At 44.5% G+C, this 22555-nt stretch overlaps 1 protein-coding gene across 6 annotated transcripts in view; it reads left to right on the top strand.

Moving 5' to 3' along the window:
* Positions 1 to 22555, top strand: part of pnt (ETS transcription factor pointed) — a 102435-nt gene that overhangs the window by 47906 nt on the left and 31974 nt on the right. Inside the window, exon 1 of one of the 6 annotated variants that reach the window (XM_012293704.2) lies at positions 11668 to 14420. The exons of the other annotated variants lie outside the window; for them this stretch is intronic. Coding sequence (XP_012149094.1) covers positions 14315 to 14420 — 106 coding nt within the window. The 5' untranslated portion in view covers positions 11668 to 14314. Of the gene's footprint in view, positions 1 to 11667; positions 14421 to 22555 lie in introns of those variants that run through there. 6 annotated transcript variants of the gene reach the window in all.

Genomic DNA, 22555 nt, shown 5'->3' with positions numbered 1-22555 from the left:
CGCCACCTCCTCTTGCTCCACCTTGTTGTGTTCTGTGACCACGTTTCTTCTTCCTTCGAGTTCTAGAGTCCTTCGGTACACTTACGCGCTCGAGAAGACACACGTGTCAGCTTCGTGAACGTTTCAACTCCTCTTTTCCATGGAAATAGACCATAAAACTTTTTTCAACCTTTCGCGAGAATCACCTTCGTTAACGTTTCGTTATAATCCCGCGGCTTAAGGTTTTAACCCTATGGCTATTACGCTTGTTTCTTCGGAAATTATTATTCGGTACGAAACCTCGTATAACCTTCTATACCTGTGCTGAGCGTCGTAGCAGTAGGCTCGATCGCTGTTTTATTACCCAGTTGAATATTTCTCGGCGATTTTCATAGTCAAAACGGTAGAAAGTTTAATCGCTGTTTACGCGTACAGTTCTTACTTACTTAGGTTACAGATTAGAAAGTCCTCCTCGTTACCGTATCGTTGTTATTCAAGGTACAACCTGACAAGGTATAAACTAGATAGAACGTCCTGGTCGAATCTTATCTGTATACACGGTCGGCAGCCTAATTTTCTGGGTTCCCTTGTATTTCTTTCGCTGCTTACACCGAGCTTCTTTGCCTAAACGATTCTGTACAGGTCCGAAGATAAAATCTTTAAAAATCACTTGGAAGTAATTTGCAATCGTTACGAGTACGAAAAGTATCCTATGATGAATCGCGTAAGAATAGGAAGAAGCGATCGATCGATTAACAAAGCGGACAACGGTATCCTCGAATTCAGGTGAACCGTTCTCTGGTGGATCGTGTCCGAAGGCAACGGGGCTAGAGGCTTAATTCGTTGGCCAGTGTATCGGCACAAAGCGATCTATTGAGCAGTCGCAGTTAGCGGGTACGCCATTGAATAATTCTTCCGGTTACGCCGAGGCTGTACGCGCGCCGGAAACGATCTGTTACCCGCGCGACACCGAAAGGCACGCTCTCCTGCTCAGGTGTTAGATCGTGACGTCTAGCTTACCTGGATCACGAGAAACAGCCTCCGTTTCCACGATCGATCAACGACCATTTCGTTCGTTGACTAAATTAAATTCGCCGCAATCAGCGAGTCGACTTAAGTAGATCTCTTCCACTTCGTTGGCTTCCGAGACTCTGAAAGTCCAACGTTCTACGAAGGAACACGGAGGAAGTTAGACCGAAGCGAATTAATGACGTCTCACCGTTGATAAATTCGATCGGATCGCACTTGTCGCTCTACGTTCGTGAAACGTTTCGCCACTATCGGCTCGAAAATTCTTGAATTTTCACGCTCGAACGACCTCTGTCTTGTCCGAAAGGGTAAAATTATCGATTGGGAAAAACGCGAGGTGTCCTCCGAAACGGCGTTCCAAGAAGAAGAGGCACAGTTAGCAAGAAGCGAGCATTCGTATGCAACGTGCTGGCCGTGTAGACGATAGGCGATCGTGCCTTGCCTGGTCCGTTCCTTCCCGTTCCTTCTCGTTCCTTCCCGTTCCGTCTCGTTCATTCACTAACTCGCTTCGTACTCCAGTACATTATTGTTAGACAACTGCCCGTTTCCGGCGCTATCGCTTCTACGTGTTTGTCATATTTTCGATGCCCATTATGGTGGACGTTGTTTGACGCCACCAAACACTCGCGCCAAATTTATTCTTCCTTTTTGCACCACAATGGAAACCACGAAAAATCCTAGTTCCCATACAAATTTCTATAGTTCCTACGGCGCGTTGAATATCAATTCGAATTTGGTTCTAACTTTGTTGCAAAGATTTCTATGCTTAGAAGAATGAATGGATATAATTTTAAGTACGAATATAACGTTAATCACAAATTTCTTGGACAGAGATTCGAGGAGGCTCTGCGTTTAGGATCAACAATGCTACATAAACGAAAAACTTATCGAAGTTATAATCTTCCTTGTCGTAAACAAATTTTCTGAGAAATATTTTCCTAAAGAGCAAGCCTCGTATAAGCATACTTCGTTGCGTATTTTCGTAGAGTCATAAAGTTTCGGTGGATTATCGTTGGTACGGCGAGCATAAATGGGTTAGTTTCGCAAGGGTTAATATACGAAGAGAGAATATTCCATAAATTGAGCGTAAGCCTGGCGCCAAGGTCTCGCGAGCGGAAAGAGCAGCAGAGTTAGGTTGGTCGCGCTAACGCATCGATAGCGAACGAATCTAAAGTTAGAGAAGTTTATGTTCGTTGCACGAGGCATAGATGAAAAGTCTCGGCCCGTAGAGGCGAGATTTAAGCAATGTTTCCAACCACGACAGTATAACGCGCGCATGTGTCACTTGTTGCATTCTGATTTCGATACACGCACGAAAATAACTCTTCCCCGCGTGTTGGCTCACCCCCGTGACGTCCCTTATCCCCATGGCGTGCGTGCTACCGTCAAACCTCTCCCTCTACCTCTTCCCTGTTCATTCACTACCTCCGTCCCTTTTCAAGCGCTAGACTTTTCTCTCTTTCTTTCTTATTTCTATACCTGTTCCTTTTGTAGTCATTCATTTTAGCTTTACCGTTTCTCTCCGTCTTTTTCCCCTTTGTCGTTTTCCCCACCATACTTTGTTAGCCGCCGTATTACTCATTCTTGGACATACTCCCACCGTCTTGGCGAACATCGCGTTCTCTCTTTCGTTCGCGCTGGACGCGGTCTCTCCTCTCTTTCCGTCGTGGTCAGCTTTTGTCGAACGAGCGTCGCGTCGGTTACGTCGAGACGCGTGAACAACGTTGCTTCGAGTGTCGGTTACATTATATTTCGGAGACGTGCAGGATTTTCTTACGTATCTTTTTTTCCTCTATGAGAATGTTGATCGTAGGGATCGTAATCGGTCGTGTCGTACACGTTCGTAATTCGTGTACAGGACACTGGGCACGCGTGATGCGTCGAATTTCGAATTTCTTAATAGATCCCATTTGCATGGGAGAGGTTCAGAGGAAAGATAAAACGATTTTAATTCAGGATTTCCGAAACTTGTACGGATAAAGTCCTCTCTTGAAGGTGGTAATTTTTCAAAGTTCTGAAACCGTTATTCGAAAAATTCTTACGCGAAAGGAAACAAGCGAATTAAGCGAAGCACGTCTTCCGACCCCGCGATGTCTATCTCGAAATCTCGTCGACCGAGGAACTACCCTCCCCCGAAGATTCTGGTAGGCGCCGTGTCTCGTTTTAATTTCAGCACCGAAGTCGAGCGAACGCAGCGAAGGGAAGAAAAAGAACGACAGTCACCTCGAGACGTTGAACGAGAGGATGAGTACGGAGGGAAAGAGAGAGAGTCGGTTGTGGTCGAGAAAGAGCAGGAGGAAGAAAGAGGAGAAGAGGGCACGTAGTAAGCGTAGTAAGACACGAGCGGAAGTTCGAAAGGGGAAGCCTCCGATGGAGGCCGGGGAACCGGAAACGGCCGAATGCTCGTCACGAGCCTCGAGCAGACCGAAGAAAAGCGGCCAGAAAGAAAGAACAAACTCGTCGACGAAAGAAAGAGAGCGAGTGTGAGCAAAGAGAAGGAGAGCAATTTAGAGCAGAGGCCAAGGCGAGAGAAGAAAAAAATAAAGAAAGGGTTTATGGCGGGTAGCCTGTTAAACGAGCTGCAGATCAAAGGGCCGTATATTAATTGATATTAATTGCTGCCCTGGCTCTTTTACCAGAAGCAGCTTATTGCTCTCTTTACGTTTCTCTCGAGATTCTTTCCTCCGATGCCAGGTGCGTCCAAATTCGATGCGGTTCAATAATTCATCGACCCTTCGCGAATTCCGAGAACGCCTATACTCCCGATGCTTCTTTTCGCCGCTGTTCCTTTATCGCACAGAATTTCTGTTTTTTTCTCTACATGTCGCACAAATTATCGAATCGATCTTTTCGATTCGAGTTTGCGTAATGGTTAATTGCGCGAAAGCGACTGCAGCAAAAAAAACGAATCAAAGAACAATCTCGTTGTCGCGCGATTGTGCACGATCGCAAGATCTCGCGTTCGATAAGAGTCGAACGAGTGAAAGGAGAAAGAAAATCTGCCCAGCATCCTGCGTCTCTCAGAAAACGTATAATCATTTGTCTCCAGCGAATTCATCGATAAGGTTGACCAGTGACACTATGTCGAATCCAATCGACCGTAATTAATCGATGCAGACGTTTAATTGGTCGTGACATTTCTATCAAACACTACCTTCTACCTTTTTTACTCCTTTTTTATCTGCCTCCGTCTCGCTTTCGAAATCGCGAGATCATCCTCTCTACTCTACTGTACTTGTATTTACTTCCGATCAAAATCTTGCTATATGGGAAAGGAAATTCCGAACACGGATAATATTTGCACTAATCAAAGCACGATCGCTATAATCCGTGCAGCCTAAATATTGATTAGTAGTTCAGTAACTCCGTGACCAAATTCTTAGCACATCCCAAAATATTCATACTTATAAAAATCTTAAAAAATAAAAAAAAGGAAGATCCAGCTCGGTGTCGTATTTTCCCTACTAAAGCCAGATTTTCTGTCGACTGTACAAGCTTATCGGTTATCGAGTACACGCGGCATGCACACCTGTCTCAAGGTAGCAAAAGAGCGTGTGGGAGTTAAGCTGAGAACTCGTTTCGAGGATAATCTGCTTCTGTACCATTATTCATCGCGATTCTATCCGTTCGAAGACGGCATTGCGGTTCTCGAGTCGAAGACCGCTTCATTATATCGCTCGCGATTACCGTAGCTCGTGATTAAGCGTCGATAATATTGCTTTAGGTACGCTGACATTTTCCTGTCGTAGTCTCTCGCGATCGGACTATGTAGGCTATCCTATTTTACTTTATCATCCGCGGTATTTCGTTCTTGGAACGTAGACGGATATTGGGACACGGTGTTCAAATATTTCATAAACTTGCATTACGCGAACCGAGATATAAAATATATCTACAGTCAACTTATAATAGTCGTATGTCAAACTAAAGAGAAAGTTTTCAGCTATACTTACGGAGATTACGAGTCTCCGAAGTATTTCAAACGAGATTGAATAAGAAACTTATGAATTTGGAACAGTAAGTAGGTGATCTCATGTTTCCAAGCACGCGTTCGATCGAAATCAGGTCGCTGACGAATTTTCGCTATTCTCTATTTTTATCGAGAAAATTGAAACTTTCGAAAAATCCTAGCCACCGTCTAATATTGCGTCGATTATATTTATAAAATCAGTTATATTTATCCTGCATAGAATTGTTGAAGATTTGTATACGGTAAACCGTTGAACAAACTAGCAACGAACGTTGTGGAGACCTACATAGTCGCGTCATCTATTTCCGTTAATTCTCGCTAGAAATTCTTGAAACTCGTTCAAGAAATCCGAGGGGGTGGTCGAAAAGTAACAGAGAGAAGGAGATTATCGGAAAAGTGGTTTGCCAAATGTTCGAATCGGGTAGCGAGGATAGAGAGAGGCCTACACGCGAGCGAACGTTCGTTCAGGGAGACCGGAAACTGTCGCCTCTTCTTTTCTCTTTCTCTCCGCTCGTTCTCTCGTTCTTTCTCTCCGGTTTGCACGAACGAACGGACGATGGACTTTCACGCAACGATCCGCGTTCCGATGTGCCACGATAATCGACCGTTGCGAGAGAAAACTGTCAGTCGTCGTTCTCCTGGGGACAATCGTTTCGGTGCGGACTACTCGCGTAATCGGCCCGAAACTTTTTACGAGAAAGCGACGCTTATTTAACACCTGTACAGTACACTATTTTACTCTTCTATCGATCCTGTCTTGGCAACGAACGAAGTCGTTAGATTTTAGGTATACTCGTGTACTCGGAGGAACGCGAAAAGAAATAGAAATCGATGACAGATAAGTAGCGTTTCTTCGTTCGTTAGCATCTGCGGAGTTTCGAAACGCGTTCCACAGAAGCGGCGGATTTCTGAAGATCGTAGAAAGGTTTGCTCGTTCTAACGAGTGAACGGTAGTAGGCAAAATTACGAGACGCAACGGTGATAAGAGCTTATCGGTATAAAACAAGATCGTAGACGCGTTTCGAGACTGGGAAATATTTCCGAGGGATAGTTTATTGAACAGACTGATCGTAACACCATCCGTATTTGTAGTTGATCGAAGCGGTTAACGCGATTCAACTGGTCGATCTTGATATACCTAGAGTATATCTGGTTCCCAGATAGAGTCGGTACTCTATCACGATCCACTATACGTTTACGTGCAATCTCCATTGTCAGTGGTAAGAATCAGCGGCACGGGAAAGAGTTATGGGCTGTTTTCCTAGGTGATAGAAGGTGGAGCACCGAACCACCTTCTCCTCCTGTTCCAGCGTGAACGAGCTACCACGTCACTTCCTTTACGGCTTCTCTCTCTCCTTGGCATTTTTCCTTCTTTCTACCGACGGTAGGAAGATCGAGGGGATCTGGCTCACCTGCCCCGCTACGGTCACCTCGACTTCCGGTAACCCCAAGCGCATGGCCCACGGCCACGTAACCGTGACTTCTTCTCCTTCTTCTTCCTCGGCGACATCGACGCTTTCTTTTCTTGCCGATTTCGTCATATTTTCTAATCGCGTTACGTACATTTATTAACTTCGCCACCGGAAGAGAGGTTGCTAAAAGAATTTTATTTAACTCGGATCGTTCAAATTTCGAGACACGATAATTTATCGTTTTGAATTAGAGGGTCCAAAGATGTACGTATTCCATTTGATTCATTGATTCAGTCGGTTGGTTACGGAATGGAAAATTATGCAACTATTAGACGATACACTCGCGTGGAGCCTGGCCATCTCCACGGCTCGTTAAATTTCTATGCTAATTAATACGGGAAACTACGGATCGTCCGAAAATGTTCGCTTTCGGTGTTCTTCTTTACGATCCGAGACGCTTCTGACATGTTCTATGCGAAGATCGCTGTTCAAATGATCATTAAAATTCTCCTCATTAATTAATGTGTGAAATTCTAGAGAAGCGTTCACTTTCGATCCTCCGTTGTTTATTCCTCTGGTACTCGTATCTCGCAACGAACCTACGTACGCGATCGAAAAAAACAGACTTACGAAAACGACTAAAAATCTTATCGATAATTTATCATAATTTATTAACTTATCGGTAACGTCAATGGTCTAAATAAAAAGCGTACACTCTGCCTCAACGATTCCTAAAATGACTCAATATCTGTATGGTATCTTCTCGGAGTAACAAATGAGCTCGCTCATTGATACAAAAACATTAATATCTTCGTAATAAGCGGATGGTTTCTATTCTCGAGGCAAAACAGCTAAGTTACACCTGTACTTTTGCCGTAAGGACGATGTTAACCCGCGAAAAAGAAGAAGACGAAGCGGATAAAAATACAGAGTAAACGAGTGAAAAAGATAGGTGTGTATAAAGGCTCGAAGGAAGTGACGTGTTACGGATAGGCTATCCTACGGTTCTGGAGCAGTTTCCAGCGGCGAGGAAAGGAGCACCACGTACATATATCCCTTCCTCTTTTTCGTGCCTTATAAGTTTATGCGTTCTCACGCTCTCCATACCACCTTTAAACTACACCTTTTGCGTACGATCATGCGCCTCTTTCAAACGCTACGCTCTCTCATCTTCTTTATTTTTCGCGGTTTTAAAATACGCGGCCTTTTAATTCTTCTTATTTGAACAACCATAACCATTACTGGAATAATCTTACGGAGTACGATCTTTCGAATCCCTCTGCGTACTTTCAGTTATTTCAAAGAGATTTTTACCATAATCTTCAGTCCTCATTTTCGTGAATCGTGCCGACGTGTAGTACGAAGATACAGGAAATGCAGGGAAGAATATCGTAAAAGTTTTCGATCGTCCCGCGTATATTTATCAGGATCGCGAACCAGGGCTCCCGTCGGAGGAAGAGAGCATCCCATCAGCTTCCTAGTTATAATAAACGACGTAAAAAACAGGGCAAAAACCTGTCCAGCCTTCGGCAAGTGTAGAACGCGGAGCAGCTTCTGCTCTCTATCAACGCGCGTTCATCCAGTCGGCTCTTTCTTACGTGTTAGTGTTGTACGTCTTCCATTCTCTCTATCCGTGCTCTTCTGTTTTCCTCTTCTTTCTTCTTTTGTGTCGATCACCGTAGGTGTTGCCGTACAACCTATGCGCACTGGACTTCCTTCCTTTCGCGGTCGCTCTTCGGAGTTACTCGCTTTTTTCCCGATTCTCGAAAGATGCAACTTTTCAGGAAACATCCTGTTTCGCTCGGCCAATTAATTACCATTTCAATTCAGTATCGAAGCTTCGGTGCTTAAAATTTTATTTTTGAACTATGTCTGGACAAATAGTATTCAGATTTTCAGTAGATGTGTCGGGATCTTTTAAACATTTCGGATGTTGAACGATATTGGGCATGATTACCATTCCTTCTTGATCGCATATCCGGTGTGTCATTTCTTCCCTGTTCGTAACGTGTGACGTGGTTCTCTCTTATTATTCTCGGCTCTCTCTGGAGGCCACGAGCTGGCTGTTGCTCTTGTTGCTTTGCTCTTTCCTCTCTGCCTCTGCTTCCGCTTTATTAATATCCACCGGTGCCTGATCGACGGTTACGATTTTCTCGCGTTGTCTTCCGGGTTCTTGGTCATCTGTTAGATACTCCACAAAGTTTCTTCGATTTTGTCCTCCGCGTCGCTCTAAAATATGCTCGGCAACACAGCGCGATGTAACTCGAAATCCAGCGTAGATGTTATTAATTTGGGAAATAGGTTGGTACAACCTGGTAACTCGAAACATAATGTAATAACCTAGTGTACTTTAGAAATTGGAAAAATAGCTAGTACATAAATAACTGGTCATTTCGAAAAGATAATTTATATCATTAACGATCTGTATTATTAAGTGTGTCAGGCCCGGTGTTTACCGTGCCAGTGAACGCGTTAATATATAATTGCCCTCGAAGAAAATTAAATTTTCCATCGAATTATTCGGTTGATAATTTCGAGTAATCAGTTCGGATAGCATGGAAAATAGAAGTACAATAAGGCTTCGTATTCTAATAAGACAATAAGGAGAGACTCGAGTAGAGCGTCAAGAACAACTAGAGCGTGGATTATTGATACCCAGTAATCAAGGATAACGCAGAGTAATTAGAAAGCAATTAGGAATATAATAACAACCGTAAGAATTCTTCCTCGTTACAATTGCTAAATGATTTACGGAGTCCGTCGTTGATAAAAAATTCCCGAGATCAATTGACGCGATAATAATCAAGAAAATGAAAAATATAAATCAGCGTCGGACGCTTTTTTTACTAGATACGACGCGTGGTTATGTCTTCGCTCCGTTAGGTCTATCGAAGCATCGAAATTAAAGGTAATATATTTAAGGAGAAATCGTTGAAGGAAGTTTGGCGTATTCCATGTTATCCGCATCGCGATATAATGTTGCAATAATATATAAGAAAAATATGACTTATCGCGTGATCGAGTCAGAAGTTGATCGACCTTACGAACGAGGTATACCTGGTTCATTTTTCGCCTTCTTTTTGCCGCGGATTTATTAAAAGAATTTTCAGACATTACACGTTATTTTACGTAGCGTATCATTACAACGCGAGATAAAGCAGAAACAGCGTTGGTAACTGTTCTCCGGCTAATGTCGTATTATTAAACAAGCTAATAGATAAAATCGAGTGACAGGCTGCTTATGGACTCTTTTTATTTTTCCGAACGAACTGGTTTCGCGTTTACTACCACCGTGGGAACGCGAATTCGTCGTGCCGTTTTCACCGCGTTTCGATAATTTCTTCTTTCGACGGAGTTAATGGAATTAAACCGGTCCATTGCTCGCTTTGCTTCGAGAAATTACGGAAAAGAATGGTTTTTAAGCCTTCAAACACGTTTTTACCGCATTTCATTAATGATACGTATTTCAGTCATAAACCTCTAACGTTGCAACCTGCTTGTAAAAGAACAACGTTCACTGCCATTCACGGTTCCGTTGCTCGCTTTATACTTTTTACCAGTCTTTTAATTTGTCGTTAAATTACGAAACTGGCGACTTTTTTCTAGCGACTTTCAAAATTATTCGATGGAATTATTATATGTCAGTTTTGATTTTTTTCTCAGCGATCGAAACGAGTTGACCCATTTTAATTATCATTTTCAAAGCAGCGTCCATTTCTCGTCCCGTTAAATTACGGTGGCCGGTTTTGCCACCTTTTACGGATTCACCTTTGTCATCGTTTTAAAGAGCTAATGCTTCCATGAATTATCCTAGCGGCTATTTCCCAAGAGCGCATCGATAAAATGAAAAAGAAGAGGCGATTTCATTGAAGATCTAGTAGGTACGGAAGTCGGCACGTAATACGAGGTTGGCCCGTTTTCAGTAGAATAATCGCGGTGAACACGTAGCATTCGGTGGAAGCGAGACGTAATTACACCGTACTGCTCGAACGCAAACACTATTTAACAACGTCGAGTAATTTCTGCCTGTCCCTCCGTCTCTTTCCCGCTCGAACGCCGGCCGAGGATGTTGGCTGGTGTGATTAATGTGAAACTTCTTGCTCGCGGGCAAGGCTAAAAATTTCTTACGGGACGCATTTCCGGCAGCGCTGGACCATTCATAAACTCGTCTCTCGATATCGGCGCAACGCGACTACACTTTTACCGCCTTAACTAGTCGACCTGTTACCGCTCGAGAAAGAACGTTGATACGATCGCGGCAAAAAAGATTCGATTAAGATGTTTTGCGGGATCATTCGGAAAGTTCTTTCGAATAAAATACGACATATCGCGTAATCGTTTGAAAACTAACTCGGTATTACCCGATTGAAACTACTTTCAGAAATCTGATTATTCCGAGGCAGTATATCTTATTCTACTCGATTATTTGGCTTCGGCATCTTCGCGCTCCAGATGGGAGATCAAGCAGGGTCTGTTTAAACGAACAGTATCTGCTTGTCCGCATATTCTTTTCGAGCAGCAGACGTTATTTCTATGTAGGTGGTTATACTAGTATTCTCGCGATAATGACTTTTTTTCTCCGTTTCCGTTATTTCTTGAGAAGTCACCAGCGTTGTACACAGGTTGGAATAAAGTACTCGTGCCTGTGTCGAAAATACGTATAGAACGGGGGGAATATAAGGCTCGGTGAAGATTTGGAGGGTGAAGCGGATGCACCCTCGGTGAGCGACCGAACGGTAGGTCAGAGTAAACTTCGTCGCGGGCAAGAATCGTGTTGGTCCCGCGAATAGTATGTTGGCGGGCGTCGCGACGTCAGCGGCAGCGCGAGGCAAAAGGAAAAGCGCGAGTGTCGAGTCGAAGCGGCGGGGATAGCGGACAACACGGTTGAAACGTGCGGTCGTGCAGCCGCGCGGCATGAATGAACCAACGACCGACCGAATGAAGCGGGCAGCGCGTCGTCCGCTTTCGCGCATGCGCCGACTCGGCTCGTACGCTTTCCTCGAGCGGGAAAAGGACGGATCGGAGCCTCGAGAGACCTCGACGGAAGAGGATGAATGAGCGAAGAAGCGGCCGTTGAACGATGACGGACGTACGCGAGCCGTCGCGAGCGGAACGAGACGAGACGATGAAACGGGACGAAGATAAGCGAGAGAGCTGGTTCGAGCGAGACGGCCGAGGCGATCGGAGAGGGGTCGGCGAAGAGGGTGGTAGAAGAGAGACGGGAAGCGGATAGTCGTGTGCGCCGACACCAGTGTGAGTTTACCGCGTCGACGGGAGAGTATTCATTCATAAAACTAAGCGTGGAGAGCGGCTAGGCCAACGTGCACCGGGATTGGTGGGGATCGACCGAGACGACAGAGGCATACCTCTCCTCTCTCTTCGTCTTTCGCTCTGGCTTTTCGCGCTTATCGGGTTTGCCTCCTATTCTTTGTCTTCGACGGTGTCGATCTTTGGCTGCTGCATTCGCGTTTCTATATACCTGGATTCGGTGCTGTTTGAGAATCGGCGCTTGGGAGATACGACGCGCTCCGGGTGTTCGAGGTTGCGGAGTGACTCGCCAGTTGAATTACTTATTTCTCGCTCTCTTCTTTTTATATCTCTTCGGCTTCACGTTCGTACCGGAACGTGTCTCGAGGAGTTAGACTCGCCTTCGAGAAGTGCTTTATCGATGCATCGATCAAATTTTAGTCCCGATCTTTATCGTTGAACTACGGTCGGTCAAGCTTACCGCATGATTTTCAATTCGAACGTTCTAAAGAAATTTGTGAGAACGATTAAGAGGTAATTTGTAATACCTCGATTCTTTCGTATCGAGTTCGAATCGAGTGTCGAAAGATTTTATCTTGTAAGACTCTAAGTATGAAGGAAATGACTTTTCGTAATCCAGTGGAACCCCCGCAGAAATATTCGTCGAAATCGAGTATCGATTTATGCCCGATTAGCCGTCCACGTCTTTCATTCATCGAATAATTCACGCTTTTTATCGACCGAGATAATATTGGTGAGATTTCGATTACTTATCGTCGAAGGTCGCTGCTGTAAACGCGTATCGCGATAAAACTTTTCGTGATTCATTCGACTTTCGATTTATCGCTCTCTCTTTAGAAAACTCGTACTTTCTTCCAACTGGGTTCGAACTGGGTGCTTTTTCCGTACTCGTGTATCTGGCGATTTGTCGAAACTTGGAACGCGTCTTTTCGGTAATCCGTTGGCCAGCCGAGGCTAAAATTAGTTGGAGATAGAAAGTATAATGTAGAGTCGATACGCTGTAGAAGTTCGTTATCTCGTGGGTTCGAGCGATTCAGCTCCACGAAGGACAAGGAATAAGCCCGCGGTACGCGTCCAGCTCCGTCGGGGTACGCTTTCCCCACCTCGACGCTTCGAATAAACTCTCTCGATCCCCTCTCGATCCTCGTCCGGTCTTCCGTCTTCCTCTTCGTTCTTCCCTCCATTCTTCCCTTCCCTCGCGTAATGCGCCACGCCGAGAAAGACAGGGAGAGAGAAAGAAAGAGAGAAGTAGCTCTTCTCTTTCTCTTCCTCTCTGGTCTCTTGCTCCGTTTCTCCGCTACCTCTTCTTCTTCATCTGGGTTCCTACCCTCGGTGTCTCTCTCTCGTTGCGTACGCACTTACCTGCGGAACGCGGTCGTACGTGCTCTCGCGACGGTGGCGCTTCGGATCCGCTCTCTTTCTCGGCCGAGATCGTGGCTCGATCCTCGATCCTTGATCTTCTTCCGAAAAATCGTCGCGATCGGTGTTTCGAGGAGTTTCGAGGAGTTACGAGGCCGCCGGTGCGCGGAGGCGGCGTCGAGTGCGCCAGTGACCCACGATCGAACCGCGGTAGCCGAAAATCGAACCAGTTTCCAGACGAAACCGGCCGAACTGGAAGCGAGTTACCGGCTAACTCGGCCGTATTTTCGGTGCCAGGTTCGCGAGACGGTTCTTCGTTTCCGTTCCGGACCGCCGCTCTCCCCTCCAACTCGCTTCTTCTTCTTCTCCTTCTTCTTCTTCTTCTTCCTCTTTGGACGGTTGCGCAAGCAGGTATTCGGAAATAGCCCATGGATCGCGGTTATGAATCGATAGCGAACACATGCTGGACACGCAGCCCACGCCGGCTTCCTCGCCGAGGATTACGCGCGATTATTCGCCTCGTGCCGCGTCGTCACTCCACCGAACGATCGTTCGAAAACGGTGTTTGTTCGATTTTCGAAGAAGAATCGCTTTCGATCGCTAGACGTTGATCGGCGATCTGTGATACTAGGAACAGTGCATCTTCGGACTTTCAGCCGTTTACTCTTCAAGGAACTGGAACATCGGAACTTTGAAAATTTTGTTATGAACGAAAGACACGTGGTACCACGGATAGAGTGTGTCTCGAAAAGAAATTGGAACTTGGAACAAATGGTCGCGAACTGAAAATCTGTGATACTAAAAATACCGTATTCGGAACTTTGAAGCACCGATTCCCCAAAGAATCGGAACCTCGAGGAACTTGTCATGGGCTGAAGGGACCTGTCCAGCTACGTATAGTGCACCGTATGACTTTCAAGGCCATGCTGCAGAGAAAGTCGTAAATTGGTCCAACTCGAAGTCCATCTACGACCCTAAATTTGGATCGTAAAACTCATCTTGGAAGAATTCGACCTCGGGAGAAAAGATACCGTGATCTATCCAGTTCGGATCCGAATGACAGGGCGTCTAACGCGTGCGAAATCGTGGACGCGTTGTCGTCGCGCTGCGTGATCGAGGACCCCCAAAGGTCCTAGCATGGGATAGAAAGATTCGAACAACGCCTCGGTCGTGACGATCGAAACTCGATCGATGGCTGAACGGAAATTTCGAAGCGTTGTTCGTGCACGCTCGAACCGAAGTGATGTAATAGGTGGCGCGAAATCGAGCGAATGACAGTGATCCGAGGGATTCGTGTATGTACAGCGAGCACTCGAGGACGGCACTCATGTACGTCGACTACAGCGGCGACGTTTATGCCGGAATGGGAATCAAGGCCATGAAGTCCTTTGCCAGGCCCAGAGGTATGAAACCACGTGACTTTACACGCATACACACACGGCTATTCTTTTGTTCGCGAAACATTTCGCGTTTGCCGTTCGACGTTGTCGCCTTTTGCTCGATGTTTGCCGACACGACAGTAACTCTTCGAGTTTGAGCGTAGTACTACGCGTCGCCGAGAACGCCGTCTCTTTTGTTGACACAGTTGGTTCGAACGCTTTCGGTGTTGAGGTGGTTACGATATTTTGCCTCGACCAGTCACTTTTTATATACATATATGTATCGCTCGAACGTAGTACTACGCGTTACTTTGCGAATCAGGGTTAACCCTTTCACGTTATAATAGCGTGAACGCTTTCGACCAAATATCGAAACGTTTCTATTTTACCGACCGATTAACGCTATAATTACTCGTATTCGATGCACGCTTTTGGCGTCGAAAAAATAAAAGGTCGAAGCGACAAATCTGACGCCTATCTTGATCGATAGTTCTGCTGTCAGAATGTTTACGAACATTCTATCATCTTGTATGTACATGTGTACATATCATTAATTACGTACTAAAGAACGAGTACCGGATCCGATATATCAGCGAATCTAATTAATAATTTCAGTTTTTGCGACGATAAAACGTCGTCGATCGAGATATCCGCTTATCGATAATTTCAGCGAAAGGAAAATAAAGCACTCCTATCCGACTTTCTTTCTCGAGACGATCAAACAATCCGTCTAATATCGCGGTTTATGAATGAAAACTCGTTTGCTTCCGTTCGAAAAAGTAACGTACGATCGTACCACGCGAGTTCATTGATAGTTAACGCTGTCTTTGAGAACAGGAATACGCGTGATCGATTACTCGGTAGTGTTTGTAGCGGATTAACGCGAACGTGACTTTGGAGGCAGATAGATCGTGACAGATGTCAGGGATGCCGCACGAGTGCAACCTGCATCCCGGTTGCATATGCGCTTCCTGCAGTTGGTAGGACTCCGTAGTCGGGGACGGAAGGGGCGAAAGAGGAAGAGGTTTGTTCCAGAACTGGGTGACCTCTGACCGTGACACTCTTCCTTCGTTCGAGAAGCACGAGCCATTTCTCTTTGCTCGCTAAATGTTGGATCGAAGTTTTAGAAATACTTCCTTACAATTCATCTCGTTTTCTAATTATTTTATAATCAAAGTTGGGAAATTTGATCGAATGGCTAAGCTTCCTCGTTCCTTATTGATTTCATATACACTCCTCGATCGTATTTCTCCGTTCTGGTGTTTCAAGAGCAAGTCCAGCAGCGAAAGCTTTTTAACACTAAAACTACCAAACCGGTCAAATGACCGTTCCACAAGTTTCTTATTATAAGATACACATCTTGTTAAAATACATTTCTTGAAATCAGCATTGATTTTCATCAAAATAAAGAATAAATGTGTGTACTACTTTATGTTTCGTCGTTTGTTCATTTATTTTTTAACATCATTTTTAATTTCAAATTAGGTATACATTATATGCCGGTAGGTTTAGTGTTAAAAGCGACTAAAGAGAGTAAAAAGGAAATTAAAAGAAATGGAATTAATACCGACAACGTTCAAAGGTGTCGCAACGAGTGGCGCAGCGGTTATTTTACACCGAAAGTTGTGCTTAATGATAAATCTGACGGATGGATTACAGAGGAGCGTGCACGGGTAAAGGATATCTCGAGTCTCGAGCGCACCGAGCTATCCAAGAGGATGCTGCCGGTTGCTTCCTGGCAACCGGTTCCAGCGAATGGCTTTTGATCCGTTTTGTTCATGTAGATATCACCGAGTCGAAGACGGATTCGAGTGGAACGCGTTTAATCTTTTTCGTGATTCACGCCAGCTTCTTTACCTTCCAGCGGAATTTGATCGAACGTCTTGCTCTCTGCCGCGATTTAATCGAACCTTTAGATCGAAACCAGATTATTTCTTCCTCGAACTGGATTCTAATTCAACTTGTCGCTTTTCTATTATGTTTTAACCTACTGCGCGTTCCTACTACGCGTTGGATCACCGCGCGTTGTATTACCACAAATTATATTATCGCTCAGTGAATCGCCACGCGTTGTATTATTACGCGTTGTGCTACCAACCGATTAATTGTAGCACGTTCTGTTATCACGCGTAGCACTATCGAGCGTTGGATCGTTACGCGTTGTATTGCCGCGAATTATATTATCACTCGCCGAATTACCACGCGTTGTATCGCCAACAGTATTCTAATAAGCGCTGCTTTACCAAGCGTTCATATCCCCACGCGTTGTATTGCGGCGAATTATATTATCACTCGCCGAATTACCACGCGTTGTATCGCCAGCAGTATTCTAATAAGCGCTGCTTTACCAATCGTTCATATCTCCACGCGTTGTATTGCCACGAATTATATTATCATTCGCCGAATTACCACGCGTTGTATCGCCAACAGTATTCTAATAAGCGCTGCTTTACCAAGCGTTCATATCCCCACGCGTTGTATTGCCGCGAATTATATTATCACTTGCCGAATTACCACGCGTTGTATCGCCAGCAGTATTCTAATAAGCGCTGCTTTACCAGTCGTTCATATCCCCACGCGTTGTATTGCCACGAATTATATTATCATTCGCCGAATTACCACGCGTTGTATCGCCAGCAGTATTCTAATAAGCGCTGCTTTACCAGTCGTTCATATCCCCACGCGTTGTATTGCCACGAATTATATTATCACTCGCCGAATTACCACGCGTTGTATCGCCAACAGTATTCTAATAAGCGCTGCTTTACCAAGCGTTCATATCCCCACGCGTTCTATCACTTATTTGTATTTTCGTAATAAAATCAAATAACGCGATTACCGATAAAGCGATAAAATTGATTTTTAAATCGTAGATCCAAGAAGTTGCAAGCAGAAAAAATGGACGGTCGAGTGGCAAGAGCTACCGGTTTCGCCGATATTATTGATCGAAAACGAGCAGCAAAGATCATTACTTTCTCATTTCGCGTCGTTATTAATTGACGAGGTCGCCGGTTTTCGAGTCGGGTAATTGAACGAAGGGAAATTGCACGGGCACCGTGGAATCGCGATAAAGCAGCTACGACGACGTAAGGCTCGATCATTTTTTGCTTCGATTCTCGTTATCCGAGTCTACGATCGTTCTTGCGATCGAAACAAGATCGCGACCGATCGAATCGAATTGCTTTGCTCGAATTAGCATGGGGCTTTTTAGACACCGCTGTTTAATGTATCACGTATGTTCGATTACGCCGAGGAAGATACAAGACCGATAGTCTTGGATGTCCTCTGACGGCTTCTTATTTTACATCGACGTTACTTACAATTTTCTTCTCTTTTTGATTATTCAATTACGTTGAACGCATTCAACTTCTGATATACCAAAATTATTTGGTCATTCGATATGCGACAGTCGAATAAATTTGTCGATAAATAAAAATTTCGACAATTCGATGGGTACGCTAAGTAGCTACAAATTTGCATTGACTTCTACTTTTAATCTTTAATAACCCTTTCGGAAACTCGATCATCTCGAAATCAAAGACTCGTCTCCCGTTCCTTTTTCCTGGATTTCTTGTCTTATCTCGTTCCCAGGTTTAAGAGCACGAGGTTTGTTAATTAGCGAGTCGCTTAATGTCCGATGGCGATAGGATTTTCTCCAGGAAAAAAGCTTGTCCGCGAACGATAGCCGATAATCGAGCGTTTTATCGGTTGAAACAGCAGCGAGAGGAGCAACCGGCTAATCAACCGTGCCGCGATAATTGTCCACTCCGTGATCGCACGGGGAAATGTCGTGGTATGTTTCTTATTTACACGCACACTCGAAGAGCGTCGAAAAGCTGGTTAGGTTAGGTGGACAAATCTCCGTCGAAGCGGGTCAGGAAGTTGACTGGGCAAGCGTCGACATTATCACGGGACACACGCCGGTTGTGCGATATCTCGGTGAAACACGCGGTTTCTTGATAATCGGATGCCGCTAACAACGCCACTTGTTGCTACCAACGAAAGAAGACCCTTTTTCCATTCGTTAATTCTTTACGGTTCTCGTGGATCGATCGCGTCCAGTCTGCAGGGTACGAACTTTTGTCCACAGTTTCAGTCGAGATTTAACTTTGACGCCCTACTTGGACGTTAATGCAAATTTCGAAGACGTAAGAATTTATCGCGGTTATCGCAGAATCAAAGTTATGTCACGTTTCTGATTATCTATAAGGAAACATTGCAACGATATCTCCTTAAAGATAAATCGAGAAGCAAGAAGGCAGAAAGAATCCAGGACCACGGTAATCCTGGTTGCGGTGTCATAGGCGACCACTGGGTTCGATAAGTCCTTGTATCGCGGCGATTCGATAAGCACGATGCTAACGAGCAGTGGTGACGTATTGTTAGACCATGATTATCGCGAAACCGCGTGTTTCGACGCGATAACAACAGACAGAACGAGTTAATAATTGGTTCGCTCCTAGTCGGGGAAAGTACGAAACCCTTCAACGTCTTAATAATCTTTAATTATCGGTATGATGACCGTTAAAGCGTTGCAATGGACGCAATCCGTTCTCGTTCAACGGAAACCAAGGAAAATACTGTAATTCCTCGACTATGAAACAAAATTTTAACTCTGCAAACCTGTGGGATGGGAAAGTACTCTGCGTAGATCTTACGAATGTCTATCGAATTTTTTCATTTCTGATATCCAGTTCATCTTTTACGATCCTCTTTGGGGGCGCAGTTTAAGCTTGGAAACAAAATTTCCGAGCGGAAGTGGTAAACGCCACATGTTCGTATGACAGGTATCGAAGATAGCGAAGGAAAAATATTGTATCGGGTTAGCAACGATCAGTGGCGATGACTTTTAAGCATGCGAACGGGGGCGTGGTTGGAAAGACCATCAGAATCAGTGGGCACCGCGTGCAAACAAACTGTGCACAGATAGATAAGCCTTTATCTAACTACCGGGCAGTCTTGGTCAGTCCCTTCGGGGGAAAACCACGGGCTAACAAGCACGCGTGTCCTTGCTCGTTAACCAGACAGGATGTTTGCGCGTGCATGGAAATTACCAGATCACCGTTCGATAAACTTTCCAAATGCTCCCAGATTTTTCCCCGTATTTAGGATACGAAAGCTCCCCGGAGATTTGCGGCTGTTGGATGGAGATCTATTCGTCGAAATTTATTTTTACCCGGGCAACCCTCGTTCGTCTCGTATTCCCTCCCTTTCCAGAGGTAAATTGGACTCTCCCTGTGGAGGAACGTTAGGGTGGCTTCCCGTAACTGACGATCGAACGCGTTGCACGTTTTCGGAGGGCTCGAGCCGTGCAACAGGTGTACGAGGGTCACGTACGTGCTTAGCGCGCGTTCAAACGGTGCAGCATGTGTTGCGTTAATTAGCGAGATTAAATGCGCTATAATTCTCTCTTTCCGACACTCGTCTACCGATAATTAGAATTATCGAAAATTATTTCTGTAGACACTTCTGACCACGACATTTAAATAGAAAGATTCGGCTTCCTCGATCCACGTACAATAAACGTGTCTAATGATCTGGCAATAATAGGTTGTCGAACTCTCGAAACGTTAAAAAATCACTGTAACATTGCGACACCGTCGTTACAACTGCGATTTGAATGCGTTAATTAGCAAGATCGAGATAAAGGGGGAAATGTCAATTAGTAGTAGCGATAGCGGGATAAACTGTTGGGTAAAAGTGTTTCGAATAAAAGAAAAAACGATCGCGGTGGTTACTGGTGTAAATTACCGACGACCACTTTCTTGCGTGCGAAAAGCGATTAAACGTTTTTCTTTCTGGCGAACCATGAAAAGAAAAAGGCTCGCTATGACGGTGTATTCACATGGTCGAACGCCGTAATCGTCGTGAAATTCTCAGGCAATCATTTCACTGTTTATAATTATCTCGTAAGGCAGTACCTACCAATTATTTGTAATTACGCGAACGGGGAAGAAATTTTGAAAATTGTATGCAACTCGGTGAAAATGTAAAATGTAAATTTTGGAAGCGCGTCCCGTGCACAGGGCACAGGCTAGTAGTTTGTTCAGGACAGCTGCCGCAGTTGTTTGGCTGCTGAGTATATTCCAGAGTCGTCGTGGAAAGAGGGATAAGCCAGAAGACGCCAGCACGTGCCCCGTGTCCGTTAAACTCGTCTACAAACTTACTTTGGCGTGTTCCACGTGGAGGGAAAAAAAATTACGACCCCATAACCAACGGAGCATAGACAGGGAAAAGTCAGAATTCGTTTTTTAATCCTGGTTGACGCGTTCCACGCGTTTCCGGTAAAATTTCTTCGTTAACCGCATCTTCGATCGTCTTCATCTTCGCACGCACTATCGCGTATACGTATATTATAGCCATTTAATCGTTTCACCGATATGGTTTTTACGTAAGGAACAGATAGATCTATGCAAACATTCGTACGTTACTCGGATCTCGTTCGGATACGGGTGAGACGGTACTCGAGGCGATAATTAATGTTCGAAATAAAAAGGTGTTTTAATCGCCGACCAAAAATGTAAATCGACCTTAGAATACCAAATGCGAAGCAAGGGCGATTATTAAATTCGCGTCTTCGAAGTGAAAGAAACCACGGAAGCGAAGCAGATCGGGAGCACACACTTTCTATCTCGTGTAATTAACGAACGGTGAACTTTCAGAAGAAACCTTTTATCGACGTTACGTTCTGTGCGTAACGAAAACTTCGTTAACTCCGTTTTTATCCGAATATATTTCATCGAATATCCGCTGCCGATTAAAACGTCGCGTGTAACGTATCTTTCGCGAACGTACGATAACTATCGTAATGACAATTAATCGAAGAGTAAATCGTTACGTAAGCTCTTAAGTGGTTTTCTCAAAGTTTAAATAATTGCTTTCTTTACATACGAACTGAAATAATAGCGTTCCAAATATTTGCAATTGAATGCTATCTTTTTGACCTATTAAACATTTACGCTGCTTCCACTGCGAGTTCACCGATTTCCTGATTACAATCTGTCTTGAAAAATATAAAAAACTTGTGCCGCTTCGAACAATATACGTATTCCGTGAAAAAATTTGACGGCAAAGCCAAACGCGTTATCCGAATGACCCCGGGAGAACAGTGTTGCATACCTGAGAAATCTAATCCCCCGAGCAGGCCCTAATCACCCTTAATGCCGAAGAAAATTCAACAGGGAGAACGAGAGGCGGTAATAAATTCGTTTTAGAGTCCCCGAAAGCAGCGTTCCAGCGAATCCTGATCCTCGTCGAATAGAAATGCGTTTTTTAAGTCAATTAAGGTTATCGGATAAAAGAAATATTTGTGCTGGTGTCACCGACAGCCATAGGTGAACAACGTAGCAGCAGGCCGCAAATAACACGAGCTATGCAAATTTATGTTGAACGAGACGGGTCAAATGTCGGCTGGGTCGCGGGTCATTAGCCATTTGCATTTCCATTCGATTAAGCAATGCCCATCGTTGGACATCGTTGGCTTCGATATCGGTCTCCGTATCGAGTTTTTTCGGTAAAAACGTCGAATAAAACAGAAATTAATTCGCAGCTGTGCCAACCCTTCCCGAATCGTACGAATTTCGTAGAATTTCCTTCTTTCCGAATACTCTTGAAATTTTAAGTAACAATATTTTTCGAGTAGTTTATTCGAAGGGACGAAGTTTGCGAATTTAGTACGTGTCAGGGTTATAACGGGCGCAGAACGATCGATTATCCGATTCATGAGATACCCAGTGAGATTCGTTGATAGTTTTTTCATTATTCATTCTAGTTATATAAATACTTATAATAACAATACACTAATTAGTTTCGTAATTACGCGTGAAAGTGTATAGAAGAGTCTGTGAGAGCCCAAGACTGCAAAATACGATGTACGCCCATAATTAAAGGTTACGCACAATTATTACGTCGATGTGCTAATACTTTCTTAATCCCTGTATGAATTCGAGGGGAACATCTGATTCCATAGGTGATACTATTACGACGTCTATCACGGTGATACGGCAGTGATTGATCGGTAATCGAAGATAAGAAGATGCATCGCGTATTCGATTTCTCCGCAGTTAGTCAAGCAGCAATTACATCGATCGCGATTAGATCCATTCGCCGACTCCGGGGACTGTCGCTAAAAAATTTCGCGCGTTATGACTAGAAGAAGA

This window comes from Megachile rotundata, chromosome 2 (assembly GCF_050947335.1).
Source record: "Megachile rotundata isolate GNS110a chromosome 2, iyMegRotu1, whole genome shotgun sequence".
Lineage (NCBI taxonomy): Eukaryota > Metazoa > Arthropoda > Insecta > Hymenoptera > Megachilidae > Megachile > Megachile rotundata.
The sequence above is the reverse complement of the archived record's forward strand: the minus strand, read 5'-3'. Positions and strand labels throughout refer to the sequence as shown.